The 19,041-nt window shown below is 41.7% G+C and overlaps 1 protein-coding gene across 1 annotated transcript; it reads left to right on the top strand.

Annotated features, from left to right (window-relative positions):
• The first annotated feature begins 3,413 nt into the window (after positions 1-3,413).
• Positions 3,414-17,278, top strand: HNRNPU (heterogeneous nuclear ribonucleoprotein U). Its single transcript, XM_064509417.1, has 14 exons — positions 3,414-4,399; positions 5,423-5,534; positions 5,658-5,731; positions 8,210-8,349; positions 9,800-9,899; positions 10,788-10,900; positions 11,324-11,587; positions 11,863-11,982; positions 12,488-12,616; positions 12,994-13,162; positions 13,690-13,929; positions 14,376-14,578; positions 15,646-15,717; positions 16,153-17,278. Exons 1-14 carry the CDS (start codon positions 3,655-3,657, stop codon positions 16,204-16,206), a joined length of 2,535 nt encoding a protein of 844 aa, XP_064365487.1. The 5' UTR covers positions 3,414-3,654; the 3' UTR covers positions 16,207-17,278.
• The last annotated feature ends 1,763 nt before the right edge of the window (positions 17,279-19,041 follow it).

Raw genomic sequence — 19,041 nt, 5'->3', positions numbered from 1 at the left:
TGAAAAAGCACAAACAAAAATGAGAGGGACCAGAGCAACTGATTAGAAGGGGTGAGTTGCAGATTGAGAAGATAGCAAATTGCTTTTGAGAGGGGAGACTGGTTTGGAGCGAAAGATATTTTAACTTTCTAAAGAAGTAACAGAGGTATGAGGAAAATACTGTATGATGGATAAATAAGTACAAAGAAAGCACAAGGAACTACATGTTGTTTATGGGTTGATGCCACTTTCCAATTAAATGAAGGGAGGCTTTTTGTTTTTTTGGTAAACTTGGTATATTCTGAGACGGAAAAAGGGCAATTTAAGGCAAGAATATTTGTGATTGTCAACAATGATGCTAGGTATTTATTATGGCCACCACTATTACACAAGTAGTAGCTTTGCAAATTAAAGCTCAAGTGCTTTAATTTGAACTTTCATGTTTCAGGAGTTCATATTACTAAATGTTCATTTTTATGATGTAGCTGGTATCTGCATGATCTATGAAAAGCTGAGTTGAAGGATCTGCTATCTGAATTAATGGAAGGCCCAGCAATGGGAAAAACATATTCCCTTAACTCCCCCCCCCCTCCCCCATTAAAGTAGGAATAGGGAAGAGAGACACTCCTGAAACTTAGGATCAAGGAGGACAAATGAATTCTTAGTTTTTCCCAAACTGGGGCATTTGGGTAAGAAACATGTATTTGACATATACAGCAGAAAACTTAATTTACTTTTACCGTGAAAATCAGTCATAAGGTTCTGTGTCTATTTCAGTTATGTGTGTATTGTATGTGCTTAGTTTTATGAGAAAAGCTATTCTCACCACAATTAAATCACTTGATATCTGAAAATCAGCTGGGATCTCTCACTTGATAATAATGGGTAGCAGCATTCTGTAGACTGAAAGCATGGCCTTACTACACTTATGAATATCTGTTTGATAGTGTAATTAATGGTACTATATAACCAGGCACTTAATACTATGGTAGGCATTAATTCCCTAAAACAAAAGTTTAGCCTTATAAGTGGTTTAATAAGGAAAGTGGCCTTTTCAGGTTGGTGGTAAAAAAAAAAAATTCTGGGAAAAAATGGTGAGCTTCTATTTTAATACTCAAACCAAATTACAATTCTTATTTTATGTACTTGAGCCTTTATGTACAGGCTTGAGTGCTTTGGGGTAAGTAAGTAATCTCTTGATGTGCCTCAAAGTCGTTAGCTGTTTTGTTTCTCCATGGTAACAAGAGTATAAAGCAGTATGAGCATGTTACTGAAGTAGGCAGACATGACATTGTTTAGGAATGGGATTACATGTGAGGACTGTAGCTCTAAGATGATTCTGAAGGGCAGTTTTTAACACAGAAGTGCTGTGAATGTGTGCAGATGTGCTAATTTAAGGTAATATTCAGGGCTCAAAATGGCTGGAAAAAATCTATAAAACTATAAAGTTTGGTCTGGTAGGATTATCAGATTAGGCTGATGTTCTTCTGGAAACATGGCTCAACATGTGATGAGGACTGTGACATCAATGTTTAAATGCAGGGCTCTGCCTCAGGTTCAGATGTGCAACAAGTCATAAGGACTCTGGTGTGTGTTTTTGTTTACAATTTTTAAACTGAAAGTTCACAAAAGAATATGGACGGAGGTGGGAGAGGCGAAAGATTTAAATTATTGTAGAGGTGTCTATAAACTTCAGTAAGCAATCTTGCAATATTAACTAGGTAAGCCCTGTTTACTTTTTGTTCCCCTCTGTGGGAGAACAGTATATATCAACATTACCTTAGCAGACACAGTTCCTACGTGAAGAAATGAAGAAAGGTAATAATTTATATCAGTGCAGCTTGATAATGCATTGACCTCTCCTTAGTACTGATGCACTTTTATTTTTTCTCCTTTTCCCCCTATTTAGATGACTGACCTACTCAACTGAGAAAAATCTACTAACTTGCCTTTATACAAGGAAAAGGTTGTGATAACCTCTTTCTAATCTGTACATATTGCTTGAGGGAATTCTTACTGTCTCTGTTCCAACAAGACTTAGTATAGTGATGGGTTGAGCTAACCTTGCAGATTGAGTCATGTTTCTTCTGAATGGATTCAGCTTGACTGGAGACAGAGCAGAGTGTGTGCGCCTGTGCTTAAGAGACTGTTTAACTTTTCCTTGTATAGTTAAAAACAGTGTGACTTCCTTGTCTCTCCTCCCTTTTCCTGAATGCAGGTGAACTTAATATAACTTGTTCTGGTTCAGAAGACCATGTGACCTGTTCCAACACAAGGCAACTTCATGCCAGTACACCTTCCCTACAATAGGGCTTTATACCAATCTTTTAGTTGTTTAACTTGCATTTTTTTTAAAGCAAGTGGAAATGAACTTTTTTACTCAGGCTCCCTAAGGAACCAGACTTGTATACTAATGCTTACCTCCTGTTCAGCTGTGCTGCTCTCTGCTGTTTCTTCTCCAGTAACTTTTGACCATATTGGAAAATTCAATCAGTGCACAACTTGGTGGCCGAATAGAGAGAAGACACACAGATTAATGCTTTGCAGCAGGAAAGCTGGGAGAAACAGCAGTTTGCTTGCATTGGTTAACTGATCAGCTCTGCACTAAGCTCCAGACCAGTGCTGTTTCTCTGGCCGAGAGTTAATGCACTTGGAAAACCTTAATTAGCCCTGTGGCTTGTGGACCCACTTGGTCTAGTTACTAATCAGGTTGGTGCATGCCTCATACTGCTGCAGCCTGTAAAGAAATTGCTGTATAGCTCTACTTTTGTCCTTATGTAACTGTGCTAACAGGGTTGTACCAGGGTGACTATTTTTGAGTACAAATATTTTCACTTTCAATTGAAACGGAATTTCAAACCCTTTTTTGTGCAGCACACTGCAGGCGAAGCCTGCGGAGGGTGCCTTGGAGTGGGGGCCACAGGGCTGCCGTGTGTGGAGGCTGAGGCCCCAGCACAGGGCCCTATGGCGGAGGGGATGCCGAGCTGGGCTGGGGCCCTATTCAGGCTTCGTCTTCCACCGAGGGAAGAGCTGAGGCCTGGTGAGGTGCCGCTGCGGCCGATTTCCCGTCCGGAATGGCGTATTTTGCCGAAAGCGAGCGGGCAGCAGCGGGGTGTCTCGCCCTGCTTCCTGCCGCCGCCTGGCCCAACATGGCGCAGGTACAGCTGTCAGCGCGGGGGGGGGGGGGGGGGGGGGGGGGGTTGGAGTGTTATGCCGGCAGAGGCAACTTTTTCTTTCCTGTAACTCGGCGGCGTAGACGCCACCAGATCGGGCCGCCGGGGCCCCTCCTGCCGCCCCGGCCCCGCCGCCGCCCCAGCGCACGGCGCCCCGCGCGGGGGAGCCGACGGGGGCCGCGCAGAGGTGCTGCGCTCGGGCCGGTATTTACGGTAGCGGCGGTGCGTGCGGCGGCCGTTACGGTAGCGGGGGGAGGAGGGCCTACGTGCGCGGGGGCGGGGCGGGCAGTGCTGCGTGCTCGGCCCCGCGAGGCGCGTCTCCCTCGCGAGCTCGGTGAAAGGATTTGGCGCCAGGCGGGTCCGCTCTGCAGCTGCCGCAGCCGCACGAACCAGCCGCGCCACCCACCCACCGCCTCCCACCGGGGCCTCGACCCAGAGCCGCCACCGTCCGCCCGAGCCCAGAGTCGCCCGCGCGCCGCCCAGGGACCGAGCCGCCGCCGCCATGAGCTGCTCGCCCGTGAACGTGAAGAAGCTGAAGGTGTCGGAGCTGAAGGAGGAGCTGAAAAAGCGGCGCCTCTCCGACAAGGGCCTCAAGGCCGAGCTCATGGAGCGGCTCCAGGCCGCGCTAGACCAGGAGGAGGCCGGCGGGGGAGGCCCCGCTAGCAGCGCAGTTGAGCCTGGCAACGGCAGCATGGAGGGGGAGGCAGCCGAGAGCGGTGGGGGCGCCTCGCAGCTCCACCAAGGAGGAGGCCCCGACCAGGCCGCGGCCTCCACCGCGGAGGACGACGACGAGGAAGGGCTGGAGGCCGCCGATGGCGACGCCATGGAGCTGGGCGAGGAGAACGGCGAGCGGGCGGGGGCCGGGGGCGGCCCCATGGAAGAGGAGGCGGGCGGCGAGGAGGAGGAAGAGGAGGAGGAGGAGGATGAGAACGGAGACGACCAGGGTTTCCAAGAGGGGGAGGACGAGCTCGCCGATGAGGAGGAGGCCGCGGCCGGAGACGCCAACGGGCACGGCGAGCAGCAGCCGCAGCCCCAGCCGCCGCAGCAGCAGCAGCAGCAGCAACAGCCCCCGCCGCTCCTCCAGCCGCGTGGGGCCGCCAAGGAAGCGCCCGGCAAAAGCGCTGGAGGCGCCTCGGGGTCCCCGGCGGCGGCCTCCGCCGGCCCGGCGGGCCCCGCCAAGCAGCAGCAGCAGAAGAAAGCGGAAGGTGGCGGTGGCGGCGGCCGCCCCGGGGCTCAGGCCGCCGGGGGTGAGTGTGCGCGACGGGTTCGGCGGGAAGGGGGAGGGTGGGGGGGGAGAAAGGCCGTTAATCCCCCCCGCCCCCCCCCCCGCCGCGGGGGTGTGGGGGGGCGGGCAACGGCCAAGAGGGCGGTTTCCGGGGTGCGCGCGGGAGGGCGTTCGCGGCCGGCGCGAGAGCGGGCGCGACGGCGGCGCCTCCCCCGCGGGGGGGCAGGGAGGGGAGAATGGTGGTGGTGGTGTCCCCGAGGGGGTTTCCAGCCCCCCGACCCGCACCGCGTGCTCCGCGCAAGGCGGCCGCGCCGGGCCGCGGGCGGGGCAGAGGGGCTCGCGCTCGCTCTCCCCCTCTCGAGAGGGGTCGTTGCGTGAGGCCGCCGGAGGAGGGAGGGACCGTTGCGCGGGAGGGGGGAGGGTGGAGTGGAGGCGCGCGGGGGGTGAGGGGAAGGGGCCGCCGCGCCGGGCCGCGCGGGGGGAGGGGCGGCTCCGGAGGGGCCGCTGGGGCGCGCTGTATTGTGCAAAGGAGCGCTCGGCGGCGTGACGTCACTTCCGGCCTGGGTGCTCCACGGGATGGCGTTTGGAAGGCCTGGTACAATGGAGGCGGGAGGAGGCGGAATCCCTTCCCTGCAGGCGGCCGGGCGGCCCCGCGCGGGGCTCCCGCCCGCCGCGCCCTGCCTGCCGGGAGGCGGCGCACTCGTGCGGAGCGCTCGGCGTCCTTGTGAGCGTCCGGGAGTGTCCTGCTCGCCACGGCGGCGGGGGTGAGGGCGCGGGCGCTTTCTTAGCCATTTTTTTTCACTGCCTGAGAGCGGTAGGGCTTTTCTCTGGGTGTCTTCTACTAACGTCGAGGACTGCGCCAGATGCGGAGATGCGAGCTTTTTATCTTAGATCAAGTAAAAAAATAATCTGCCAATATGCTGCTGCTTTTCCGTTGCTGAGGATTTTCTTCCAATTTCCAAAATTGGAGACATTATGCATGGCCTTATTCCTAGCTAACTGAATTACATTGTGTTATTAAAATAAATTGTAAACTCTGTTATAGGAGATGCTAAAACAGAGCAAAAACCTGGTGAGAAAAAGAGGGGAGTGAAGAGACCACGTGAAGATCATGGCCGTGGTTATTTTGAATATATTGAAGAAAATAAGTACAGCAGGTAAAGAAACTTCTGATGCTGGGCAGCATTTTGTGAATGAAAAGAGGAAATATTTGTTATACCACTATTAAAATATCACCAACTTTAATTTTTATTCCTTTTTTTTTCTCCCCTGTTCTCCAGGGCCAAGTCCCCTCAACCACCTGTTGAAGAAGAAGATGAGCATTTTGATGACACAGTGGTTTGTCTTGATACTTGTGAGTAAACATGCTTTCCTGTACTCTGGAAGATGTAGTGGTATGCTTCTAATCTTAAAACTACACTTTCTGAAATGCAGGGCAGATTCATTGACTCACTTTCATTACTAAATAACTTAGAGTGCTTCTGCTCCTTTTCAGTACAACAAAACAACAAAAAGATGCATGGGTCTTCATGTTAGCAATTACAAGGTAGATTTTCCCTGGAAATATGTAGTATTTGGTGTTCTGAAGAAATCTTAACCAAAACATTAAGTTAGTATGTGAAGTAAAATGTGCCAGCATATAGTGAGTGTAGATCACACTAAAAACAGCTTAGGTCATGAGGAACTAATTACATTTTTGTTATATCACATGAATATTTTGTTTTGGTAAGTTTCAGGAATAAACAGTAGAAGGTTAAGGCGGTACAATCTCTGGAGTAAGTTTCCTGCATAACTTGTGGGGGCCCTATTTACTGGCAATCCAATGCAGGTTGTTTTTCTGATTTCTAATAAACTTCAAAAGAAATCAGCTTAAACTTCCTGGAAAATGCTTCATTCATGCAATCTGGGAGATGCAGGGGTAGATGGTGTGTGGAAATGGTATGGCAGAGAGAACTGGTTCAAAGGGCATAAGAATTGAGAACTACATACAAACTGGGTTTTTTGAAGCAGGTTGTAAATGTTACTATTATTATGATACAATATGACTCGGACTAACTTACATTTGTATTCTTGAGGGTAAGTATAAGGAATTACTGCAGAATTACTGGACTTGAATAAGCAAGATATTAACTTGTTAATAGTGCAATGGAGGGAAACCTTAAATTTTAGCTCTGGCATATTTGCTAGCAGTTTCATTTTTTTTTCTTCCTGAGAAATACTTTCACATGGAAGGAGGCATTAATTTACAGCCACATAAATGGCTGAACGTGCTGTAATTGAGATTTAGTTACCAAACTGTCAAGTCGATTATCTTTTGACTGCTAAATGGTTGTTTCTTGGTGGGAGTTACCTTTGTAGGAGTTTGTAATTTGCCAAATAACTGACTAGTAGCTAATTTTGAATATTAGAAGACCAATACTTCTACTAGAAATAAATAATAACAAAAATGTTGAAGTTTGATTTCTTTGGACAAACAAATTCTTCAGTTTAGTCTGACAGTTTAGTCTGAGGTGTTGTCAGGCTGCTCGTAGCACAGAATTGATCATAATTTCAAGACTGAATTGCGTAACAACCTGGTGCTCTCTTGTATGGGCCATAATGACCCAGACATAAGAAGTTTAGCACTGTTAAGTGCTTTCTGTTACACATATTTTGTAAGGACGCTATAAAACTTAGAATTCTGTATTCATTGTTCTAAAAGTAACTTGTACCAGGTGGATTTCTTATGTATGGTAGCTTTATTTGCTCTTCATGCAACAATTGAAAATATTAATGAGAAAACATTTGAGTCAAATATTGCAGTTGTAACTGGAGATGGCTTTATGCAGACAAAACACTCTCATTTGTGAGCCTTTCCAGTAATAAAGGGGAAACTGCGTTCTTCTGTACTTGGACAGCATGCAGTTTTTGTACTAGGACAGAAGATACTCATTGCTTGCTAACCTTAAACCTTGTTTGTAACTGTCGTATAGGTTTGGAGTTTCTTCTGTGGATCCCTAGCTCTTGGAAAATTCAAGGGCTGTATGCTGCACATCATATTACCATTTTGCATTGCCTTGTTGAAAGCTACTAGAAGAAAAACTTGAAATTTCATGGTGCTACAACTCTGAAGATATAATTAAAGCAAAGGTTCTACTTATGCTCCTAGGATTCACTTAGAGCAATAGGCAAATTTATAGTGCAGATTGTGTTTTTCATGTGAAGGAGGTTCTGTTGTCACATTCTGCCTGCTTAAGCTACCTGTATCTGACTTAACTGACTTTATTTTAATTGGCTTAATGTAATTGGACTTGCTAAATCATTGTATTCACCAAAGGCAGTACTACTTTCAATACTTAAATAAAAGTACTTGTCTTTCTATTTATTTCTTAGCTGCCCTTACTTAGGCTTGGACAAGGGGGTAAGAAAACTTAAATAAAAAAAAAATCTAGCAAATAATTCAAAGAGCACTGTGCAAGTTCCTGTGGTGCATCGTGGTGGATTGTCTCAGGTAACTGGCTAATAAGGTTCAAATAGAAGAGCTGAATTTAGCCACTTCAGTCAAAGTAGGTCTGTGTTCCAGGTGTTTTTGCAGAAATCAAAATTCGATAGGAATTTGATAGTGAAGATGGCACCTAGGAAATGCTAGCTAATGTATAACTTTCAGATTTGTCTAGGCATGTATTCAGTTGCTCTCCTGAAAGATGCTGAACACTTGCCAGACACCAGCAGTTTGTCTTAAAATCGGTGGAGGTTTGCATCTTTGAAAATTGAAATTGCCTTTAATGCCTAAGATTAGACAGTCATACTTTATTTTGTAATAGAGTAAACAGAATGATTTTTATGTTAACAGATAACTGTGACCTGCATTTTAAAATCTCAAGAGACCGGTTTAGTGCTTCCTCTCTGACCATGGAAAGCTTTGCTTTTCTTTGGGCTGGAGGGAGAGCCTCCTATGGAGTTTCTAAAGGCAAAGTCTGCTTTGAGATGAAGGTGAGTTAGACTGATGTTTTGGTGGGAGATTATTCTGCGTGCTTAAAACACAGTACTGTTCATACTTCACCATTTTCTTTCAATCCAAAATTTTTTATTTAGTTGCAACTAGTTCAGATGAATAGAACATGAGCTTTTAGAAGGCCTTCTGTTCTGGGCCTGTGAAACTGTTCTCAATAAAAGACATCTTAATTAGCAAAACTTTTTCCTCTTTTATATGCACTTCCTTTAAAAAATGAGCTTGCATTTGTGTGGAATGTGTAATTTCTGGTCTTAATTTTTGAACCAAGATTTTCTCTTGGTATCTACTGTGTTGAGACTTGATGAATTTTGGTACTTGCTAGTCAGAGTTTGATGGTGCTTTCTGAAGATTCTAGAACACCCACAGCCACCCCCTCCAGAGGTCCCTTCCAGCCTGAATAATGCTATAGCTTGTGTACATAATGAATATGAAAATCTTGAGAGTAAGAGTTCTCCTAAAGGAGAATAACGGAAAAGAGAAACAGCCATTCAATAATTGGATTTCTCCCATTCACTGAAGGGGTAAAAATGGAAGGTATAGAATTTGATTTTGATTTAACGATGTTTAAGCCTTCTTGCACATGACATTCCTCTGTGTATACATGCTTACTCTGTTCTCTTCCTCCACTATTTTCCAGTCTAACCACTGCCACAAGGAGTGGGTAGTGACCCCCTTTTTCCACTCTCCCCTGAGCGATCTCTATCCCTGTTGGTACTTGTAAATTTGGAAGGCTAGTGAAGGGATATTGATGTCATTGTTTTCCTCTTCACTTTCAAAGCAGTTTCACTTTGGTCACCTGACTTAAGCAGTTGTGGAAACGAATGCTGGTCAGGTTTTTTTGCAAATTTCACCAAACTGACCTGAAGCAGGTAAAAAGTAGCAGATTGCCTACAGATTCCAGTGCTTTTGGTGGGGTTTTTTGAATTTGCTTATGTTGTTTGGAAGTTGGCAACTTGCCTAGGGACACTACTTACTGTGGAAAGGGATGAGTGTAATATTTTCCCAGGTCTGTCTAAAACATGTTTTTTCATCTAATACCACATTTTACTGGCAAAGTAGTTTATTGCTATATCTCAATAGTATGGTAATGTTTAAAAATTTATATCTTATGGTGTGTAATTTTAATACAGTCCCAGAAGGATTGAGGTTTTTGGCCACTAACAGGGACTGCTGTAACTAAGTGCTCTGATTGAAGTTATAGGGTATATCGTGTCTCCATTGCTCAGTCAAGAGATGTAAATATTTAGTGACTGGCTTGTGATTCCACACAGCTTAACTTGAGCATGCCTCATATTTTTGCGGAAGATGATAATTACTTGCACCTAGCAAGGACTGAAACAAAGTACAAAGGTTCCAGATATTACCTTTGTGTTTCCGTCTTGTTGGAGTCTAATACTACATACCTTTTAATGAATGATTTAAAAATAGGTTACAGAAAAGATTCCTGTTAAACACCTGTATACAAAAGACATTGACATACACGAAGTGCGAGTTGGCTGGTCACTGAACACAAGTGGAATGTTGCTTGGTAAGACTTAAACATTTGGTTACTTATGTGTTACTTGTTTGTGCGGTTGAAATTCTCATTTCTTAAGCATGTTAAGAAAAACTTAGTATTTGTAATCCAGGTGCTTTGAAAAGCAGTCTTGACTTGAACTGTTTATTGGGCTCAGTGAGAGGAGGTGCATTTGGGGGATCAAAAAAAGCTGTTAGGAGAGGGGTTTTTTTTAAGGTGTAAGACTAGCTGTAAAAGAAATTTCTGGATAAGTACACTATCCTTCTTTTGGGGGTGGGGGAGAAGCCACATTTCTGAAAGTGGCTAGGAAGATAAATTAAAACTGTTCATTAGAGTATTAATAGCTAATACCTGCTGCTGAGATGCTCCTTTGTGGGGAATGTGTATGAATTGATAAGTTCTAACATCAGCAGCTTTCTAGTCAAGTATTTAAGTTCTACATGAGCCTAGTGACACTTCCTGTTACCTTCATTCTCAGCGGTCACATAGTGAGTTGAGGGGAAATTCAGCCTATAAAATGGGGAGGCTTAAGTGCTATTCAAGATTAATTCATAAAGCCTATGCAAATATTTGTATTACAAGTGTATGGATGCATAAGCAGGTCTTATGACTTCAAAAATTACTTACTCATGTTTTCTTTATCTAGCAGTTTAGCTTTATGCAAATGTGAATCTGGAACCAGTAGTGTAAGACTCTTAAACCTGGGAAGGGGGCAGCACTGCTGTTTGATATTGAGAGTGTTAAGTTCTTGAAAGAATGAGCACTAGTTGTTCTGGGAGTCAAAGCTTGTTCTGGCATAAATAAAAGCATTCTTAATATCAGTATATTTAAGTAGCTGTAAAGTGACTGTTCATGAAAGTTAGACAAAATACATACTTTTAGTTTAAATTATTTCTTCAGGTGAAGAAGAATTTTCTTATGGATATTCTCTAAAAGGAATAAAGACATGCAATTGTGAGACTGAAGACTTTGGTGAGAAGTTTGATGAAAATGATGTGATTGGATGTTTTGCTGTAAGTTTTCACTTTTTTTTCTCTTGAGGGGAAAAAAACACCCTTGAATTTTCAAGCTTCTTTGATGTGAGAAGGGGTAAACTGAATCCAGAAAAACTTGGAGCAAGACAAGTCGCTTAATGTAGGGAGGAGGCAGAAATAACATACATAATCAACAGTGACTGCTGTCAAGGTTTTAAGATTGCATATTCATAGACAAATGTCTTTAAAGCCTTTTTTTTAAAAAAAAAAAAAGATCTTAAACAAGATCATCACTGACAGTCACTCATTTCAAGAGAGGAAGCTTTTAAGGAATTCCATTATGTTATGATGATGTTACAGAGGAAGCTTTGAGTGAATAGAGCTAATAAATTGTATTAGTAATTACAGTTTCATTATGAGGTGAATAACTTCATACAAACTAATGCTTTGTTTGAAAAACAGAATTTTGATGGTGATGAAGTGGAACTCTCATATTCCAAGAATGGACAGGAGCTTGGTGTGGCATTCAAAATAAGTAAGGAAGTTCTTGATGGGCGGCCACTCTTCCCACATGTTCTCTGCCATAACTGTGCAGTTGAGTTCAACTTTGGTCAGAAGGACGAACCTTACTTTCCTGTACCTGAAGAGTATACCTTCATCCAGAAGGTCTCTCTGGAGGATAGGGTCCGAGGACCAAAGGGGCCTGAGCAAAAGAAGGATTGTGAGGTAAGGATCTTATTTATTATCTCAAAATAGTTGAAGCAGATGGACAAAAGCAGTGGCATTCATTTAAGCATAAGCATACTACTGTACAGCTCTTGACCTTTTTGTTTGGAGAATAGCCTTGACACTTAGTATCCCATGAATTGCTTTCCCCCCCTACCCCCCATTCTCTATTTTAATTGGGCTTGCTAGCCTAAGCGTGGCAAAGTTTCTTTTAAGTTGCATATTAAAGAAAAAAATTTGAACTAGTATTTCAAATACATAATTTGTCACAATAGGTGGTGATGATGATTGGCTTGCCTGGAGCTGGCAAGACTACCTGGGTTACCAAACATGCAGCAGCGAATCCTGGGAAATATAACATTCTTGGGACAAATACTATTATGGACAAAATGATGGTAAGTGGTAATGTGACTTCCCATTTGTTGATATGTTGCACATTTACTGTAAATCTGAAGATTTTTCTGCTCCCGGAGAATTCTTTCTTTATAAATCTAAGAAGTAGCTAGTTACTTGACCATTAGTGAAGATTAAAGATTTAGTCTTACTGAATTACAATTCTGCTGTGCTGTGTGCAAGAAATAGTGGGTTTTTTTGTGGCGCTGTGTAAGAAATGCTGCTGTTCAGGTATCTCAATTGCTGTTTGTCATTGTGTTTAGAATAGCATATGCAGCTTTGAGTCAATGTGATGAATATATCTTAGATTCAACTGTATGGCTTCACCTAGATTCTTCGTTTATAAAGATACACATTTTGTGGAGGCTTTGGGAATTTCAGTTAGATGAGTTTGTAGCCATTGCCTTGACTTTAAGAATCGTTGAAGCCAGATGAAAAGCATTTAGCAAAGGAAAATGGCAGCCACATGGATCAGGGCTGCTGTAACTTTGGGAAATTTCTCTATAGGTTGCAGGTTTTAAGCGGCAGATGGCAGACACCGGAAAACTTAACACACTGTTGCAGAGAGCTCCACAGTGTCTTGGAAAGTTCATTGAGATTGCAGCTCGTAAGAAGCGGAATTTCATTTTGGATCAGGTAGAGGCTTCAGTGAAAAATTGTTAAGGCAACTTGTTATTGGCTATAGTGCAGTAATTAAGTGGGATTAAAGTTGCATTCTAATAGCAGTTGTTAGTTTCACTTAGTGACTTTTACTACTCATTCAGGAGATGCAGAGTTGAGATATTACTACAAATGCTTTATCTGAACTTCTCTGGATTTATGGGATGTGGGAGGAATAGTGTTTTAACACTTGAATATGAGATGGTAACTTTGCATTATGCAACATCTTTGTGTCCAGTTATTTGTAAACTTCATTGCAAGCTCTTGTAGAGGTGAAGTCTATACACCATAAGTTGACTTCCTTAACTCTTACAATGACAGCTACGTGTAGTAAGTTACTGCATTTTTTTCAGACAAATGTGTCTGCAGCTGCGCAGAGGAGAAAAATGTGCCTGTTTGCAGGCTTCCAGCGCAAAGCAGTTGTTGTTTGCCCAAAAGATGAAGACTACAAGCAAAGAACACAAAAGAAGGCAGAGGTGGAGGGAAAAGATCTTCCAGAGCATGCAGTTCTCAAAATGAAAGGCATGGAACATAATCCTATACTGTGTTTTAGGATGCTGAGTATCTGTTTAAAGGATTAAGTAAATCTGAAGTCTAAAAATCACGTTATCTTAAACAGTTTTACTTGAGCAAAACTGGAAGACTATTGTAACTTGTAGGACAACACTATATTGTGTTCCCTCTGCTGCAGTCCTTAACGCTACTCAGTTATGCTGATATGCTTCATGCAGATGCACAAAGCTGTCTTGGCATAAAGTGCCCTATTTAAATGACATATTTGGCAGAAACTGGTACTCTGAGTGGAGGTTTAAAAAAAAAAAGATATAGGCAGAATGTTTTCAAGGTTTGGAACAGTACTGGCAACTCCTTGGAGACCCATTTATTTCTTTTGTCAATCTTACATTTCTCAAATGTTCAAGTTATGTAATTTTGTCCCTATATGTTGGGAATGTGGGGGGTGGGAGGAAGAATGGGAGAAAGGTGGTTAAATACATTTTTAATTCTAGCTGAATGGAGATGCTGAATACTCAGTGTTTTTGCAATCGTAGGGAACTTCACTCTGCCAGAAGTAGCAGAATGTTTTGATGAAATAATCTATGTAGAGTTGCAAAAAGAAGAAGCTCAGAAGCTCTTGGAACAATATAAAGAAGAAAGTAAGAAGTCTCTTCCACCGGAGAAGAAACAGAACACTGGCTCAAAGAAGAACAAAAAGAGCAATAAAAATCAGTTTAATAGAGGTCAGAGAGGACGTGGAGGATTCAATATGCGTGGCAACTTCAGAGGGGGAGGTGAGCCTAGAAATGAAAAGCCTGTAAACTTGGAGGTTGCTGCTTTTTTTTTTTTTTTTTTTTTAAGTTTGTAGTACTTGAAGTGCAGTTGTTGTGGGAACCTTGATTTCAACTCAGATAAGTTTAATACCTTGACCTTTACTGCAAAGTTAGTTTTCTCTCATCAAAAGTGAGAGTCACCAGTTCTTTCCAAATCTGGAATTACAGTATTTGTGTGGCTTAAGAAACAAGAATTTAGAAACTGTGCCTCAAGTTTGGTGTTCACTTGTGTACCATACTACATTAGGGATTTTCTTCATGTTTAAATTAGTGTTGCTCACTGACAAGATGGCTTGAGTTTTTGTGCTGAATTTGGGCATCAATTTCTGTAAAACTATTAAATATTTCCTATATGAAGATTATTGTTCAAAGTAATTACTTGATTCAAGCAATTCTTTTCCCTGCAGTCCCTGGCAATCGTGGTGGATACAACAGGAGGGGAGGCAATATGCCTCAGCGAGGTGGTGGAGGTGGTGGCGGTGGCGGTGGCAGCAGCGGTGCAATTGGCTATCCCTATCCTCGTGGCCCTGTCTTTCCAAGCAGAGGTGGCTACTCAAACAGAGGAAATTATAACAGAGGTGGAATGCCCAACAGGGGGAACTACAACCAGGTAATGCTTTTTTTAGGGATTTTGTTAGTTGAACTACAGTACTTAATACAACATTGTTTGAAAGGTTTGTTACTAATGAGTAGCAGCAAACTTGACTATTTTAATATGCTAATCCCATGACAAAAGGCCGAACTTTCTAGTTTAGTGCAAATGCCTAGAGCTCTGTAGATTACCTAAAAAGATTTAATGTTGATACAGTGGCTCCATATTAAGACTGTACCTCTCTGGCCTATTAAATCTGAAGATTTTTAGGGCTTGTGCTCCATGGTAGGTTAAGTAGCAACTTCTGTTTTAGGGCTCTCTGAGAGGCCAGAGTTTCCTTTTTGCAACTAATCTAGATGCAGTTCATCGAGATGCAAATGCTCAAGGTGTAACTTCTAAATATGTAGTTTAGCATTTCGTTTTTGTGTCTAATAGCAAACACAACTAGTAAAGACTTAATAGCCTTTTGTCCTAACTGACGGATATCAGTGAAAGTATTTGAAAATATAAAATTTGGATTACTGAAGAGCCAGCAGATGGAGCCCAAGCTAATAAACATGCCTCAGGTTTGTCTAATACTGATAAACAGGGGAAAAGCAGTGTCTTATCTGCTAGTATCAAGGTCTTTTTTTGTACTATAGCTTTTATTTGAAGTTTTGTAGACTAGCTTTTCTATTCTCAGTTGTATGACCCATATCCTTTTGTCTGATCAGATAACATCCTTGTAGCAACTACAGCTTTTCCTAACTAAAAATAGCCAAGCTCTTGTATTTTTAGTTGTCCTGGTGCACTTCAGCAGCTGGAAACAGGGTGAGTCAAAACTGGATTACCCAGCTTTCCAGACCATGGTCAACAGCAGTTTATTGAGCTGGCTTATTAGTTCAGAGGTTCTTGCCCTGTGCTTAAGTAGTGGCTGCTTGGAGGGAGAGACTTTCAATATTTTGTTTGTTAATGTAGACCTGATACCTTACACTGGAAAGCTTGTATGTGGTATGTCATGTTTTGGTAAGAATAGGAAGATTGGCATTAATACACTTCTGGAAGATCTATCTGGATGAAATAGTTAAACTATTGTCTTCTTACAGAACTTCAGAGGACGGGGAAATAATCGTGGCTACAAAAACCAATCTCAGGGCTACAACCAGTGGCAGCAGGGTGTAAGTAGTAATAACTTAAACTTTTCCTGTTTACTGATTGTTAACTTGAGCATTTCAAAATGCTATTGGAAATAATAAAAGTAGATGCATAACAAAAACTGGATAGCAAAATTTTGTATTAGTCAGGTAATGTTACTATAAATAGTTGTCTCTGTAAAACTTAATGTGGCTTGGTGGTTTTGGTGTATCAAATTTCAGCTATGGCTTATCAGTCTTAATGGTATGTAGTATTTGGCTTCACATTAGTACTGTGAAGTGCACTCAACTGCCTTCAGTTGTTCAAGAACTTACTGCTCTTTGAGAGGACTCTAGTCTTAAGTTCCAGGGGAACTAAATGTTTAAAAAAAAAAAAAAAAAAAAAAAAAAAAAAAAACTAAGAAATATGACTTTGATGTGATTACAGGTTAAAATTAACTATTTATCCATTTATTGCAGCAATTCTGGGGTCAGAAGCCATGGAGTCAGCATTATCACCAAGGATATTATTGAATACCCAAATAAATGAACTGATACATATTTCTCCAAAACCTTCACAAGAAGTCGACTGTTTTCTTTAGTAGGCTAACTTTTTAAACATTCCACAAGAGGAAGTGCCTGCGGGTTCCTTTTTTAGAAGCTTTGTGGGTTGATTTTTTTCTTTTCTTTTTTTGTACATTTTTAATTGCAGTTTTAAAGTGATTCGTAAGAGAACCTCAGCATTGTGCACGATAAGAGAATGTGTCAGTATTTCAGGGTTCTACATTTTATCTGTAAAATGTGACTTTTTTTTTACCACAACAAAAGTAAAACGTTGCTTTGTACCTGGTGTCTTTTTATTAAAGAATTTTCTCCTTTTTTCCCCCATTCCCCAATTTCTAAGAAACAGTCGTGAGTCATGTCACAATACGATAGAAATGTTAGCAACCAGATTCGTATAGAGGCTCCTTAGTAGCCCTCATGAATATCATGAGATTATGTAAAGCTCCATATTGCACTTCATCCTCTCTATGAAGCTTCTGGGTGGGGAGGGGAGGAGGGGGAGGTAAAAGTTTCTGGCAATAACTAGGACTTTTTTTGTAACACTTGGAATTCAATAAGATGTTGGGGCAAAGAGGAAACCTGGAGCTGAATAGTGAAGATGGAGTGTATATAGAAGCTCTTAAAGTTGTAAAACTTGGTTGCATTATTTGTGGAGGCTCAAACTTGTGAAGGTACAACACCATAATTTCTTTTCCATTTGTTCTGCATTTTGATTCTGAAAAGAAGCTGGCTTTGCCCATTTCTTATTAAACAAAACTTGTTGTAAATCCAGTTGTCTAATGGGATCTATATGAAGTTAGCTGTGTGTCTGTATAACCCTTTCCCCACAAAATACTGTATACCTAGTGTGCTTGTAGTAGTTACTCCACCATTTTGTAAGCTAATGAAACTGTGAGTCACCCATTTTATATCTAATTTTTAATCATGTCAATTCTCAAATGGGTGTATCTCCTTAGCCTGCTGATTCCTTTTTTTCTTTAAAGAAAGTGGGTGGAGAAATTTAACTCTAGACGTTTGTTTGCAATAAAATAAATTCATTTTACTCTTGTTTTGGGATTGTTGCCATCAAGGTCTAAAATCCCTTTAAGGCTATAAAGAGGAAGAGAATGTATAAAAACAAATGCTGTTGGACAGTTTTAAACTCATTACTATGTACATGCTGAAATACTTGTGTTTCTTTAAAAATCTAAACTGGTCATTGCTCTGTTAGAGATCACATGTATTATCTCACAATTTAACATGGCTATATGTGTAGGGCAAAAGACTTTTGAGTTGCACTTTTGCATCATGTAAATCCACTCTATATTTATTGTAAAATAGAAATTAGGGAGGGAGTGGGGAAAGAAACTGGACAGGGAATAGGACAGAAGAAGGGTTGTCATGGAGAATGAAATCTGGAATTGAACGGAGAACTTCAGATTTGTTTTAATTGCTATTTTGTTCAGGTATATGCTTTTGTAAAATTGTAGTGGTGATGTTAGCTAACAGTTTACTTGCATTTTAATGCCATAAAAGACAGGGAAGAAACATAACTGTTACAAATTGGAGTTACAGTATACATGTGAACATGCATGTTACTGCCAGGATCTGGGACTTTGGATTTGTGCGTGGAGTTCCTCCTGGCAGTGTACAGACTAGCAGAGGCTTACCAGCAGCAGTGTAGCTGTAGAGTCAATGTAGTGTGCTTGAACTTTTTTCAAATGTTAGTCAATTTCTAATAGTCTTTGGAAGTAAAGATATAGTCGTGTTGCTCTTCTGGCCTTTATAGCAGATACCATACTGCATATTGACATTAAACATTCACAGCACCACCTCCTTGTTAATATTGCTTTAAATCATCCCTCTGAACAAAAAAAGTGTAAATTGTCTTTAAAGAAACACTATTTAAGAAACTAGAAATACAGGAAATCTAAACCTGAACCTGTTTTGCTGAAATGGAATTTTTTTTAGATTTGCAGAAAATCATAGTGTAATTAAATTCCTTCCTCCCCCCTACCCTCCTCCCAAGAGCTAACACTTTGTACGGAGTGCTGATCCTTTGCTTATTTTGGTACTCTATAAAATTATATAGTCTTAAACTGAAATATAAGAGCCTACACTTACTACGTGGTTGTAAAGTTTGTATTTTAATTTGGAAGTCTGGGGGGTTTAATTCTTTGAGGTATGAGGGTTTTTTTTTTTTTAAAAAAAATACAACCCTTTTCAGTTTGTGGCAGTAGATGTCTTTCACGGAATATGTTTCTGCTTAAAAAAAAAAAAAATCCTATATAAGAAAAGTTGTTTTGATAACAGTTTTTGAGCAATATCATATGTATTACCTGTATTCTGATATACAGAAATCAAAGTTTTAACATAAGCATAACAGAGGCACATTTAGTTATGAAATAAGATACAAAAATCTAAATACTTGTCTTTTCCCCACTCTTTGCTTGTATTTATTACAGTAGAGCGGAGACCCTCACTTTCATGAGGCTTTGTTCAGCCTGCATCTGTCCATAAAGAATTCTTCTATTTCCATCCTCACTCAGATTATTCTTAGAGGGGACTTGATATATGAAAATGACTTGCATCTACCTAGAAAATTACTAATAATCCAGAAACCTGAAAATTGCATTTTGTGCTTAAAAAGCAATAAGAAGCTTAGTTGGTGGCTACAGAAACACAAGAGAAGCACAGCTGTATGTTATCAGAAGGAGAGGGCTGGGCCATCTGGCATATTGAGCAACTTTAGCAGGCTTAGAAGGGCTTGTTTACATGAAAAAACCCATATTACAGCAGCTGCACCGCTGGCAGTGGTGGTGCAGA

Source organism: Dromaius novaehollandiae, chromosome 3 (assembly GCF_036370855.1).
Source record: "Dromaius novaehollandiae isolate bDroNov1 chromosome 3, bDroNov1.hap1, whole genome shotgun sequence".
Taxonomy (NCBI): domain Eukaryota; kingdom Metazoa; phylum Chordata; class Aves; order Casuariiformes; family Dromaiidae; genus Dromaius; species Dromaius novaehollandiae.
This window is presented reverse-complemented; position numbering and strand designations above follow the sequence as displayed.

Bases quoted from the DNA above. Each gene is read 5' to 3' on its own strand.
- HNRNPU (XM_064509417.1), top strand. From the start codon at position 3,655: ATGAGCTGCTCGCCCGTGAACGTGAAGAAGCTGAAGGTGTCGGAGCTG. The intron at 8,350-9,799 runs GTGAGTTAGACT...ATTTAAAAATAG, and splicing joins AAGTCTGCTTTGAGATGAAG to GTTACAGAAAAGATTCCTGT. The intron at 11,588-11,862 runs GTAAGGATCTTA...TTGTCACAATAG, and splicing joins AGCAAAAGAAGGATTGTGAG to GTGGTGATGATGATTGGCTT.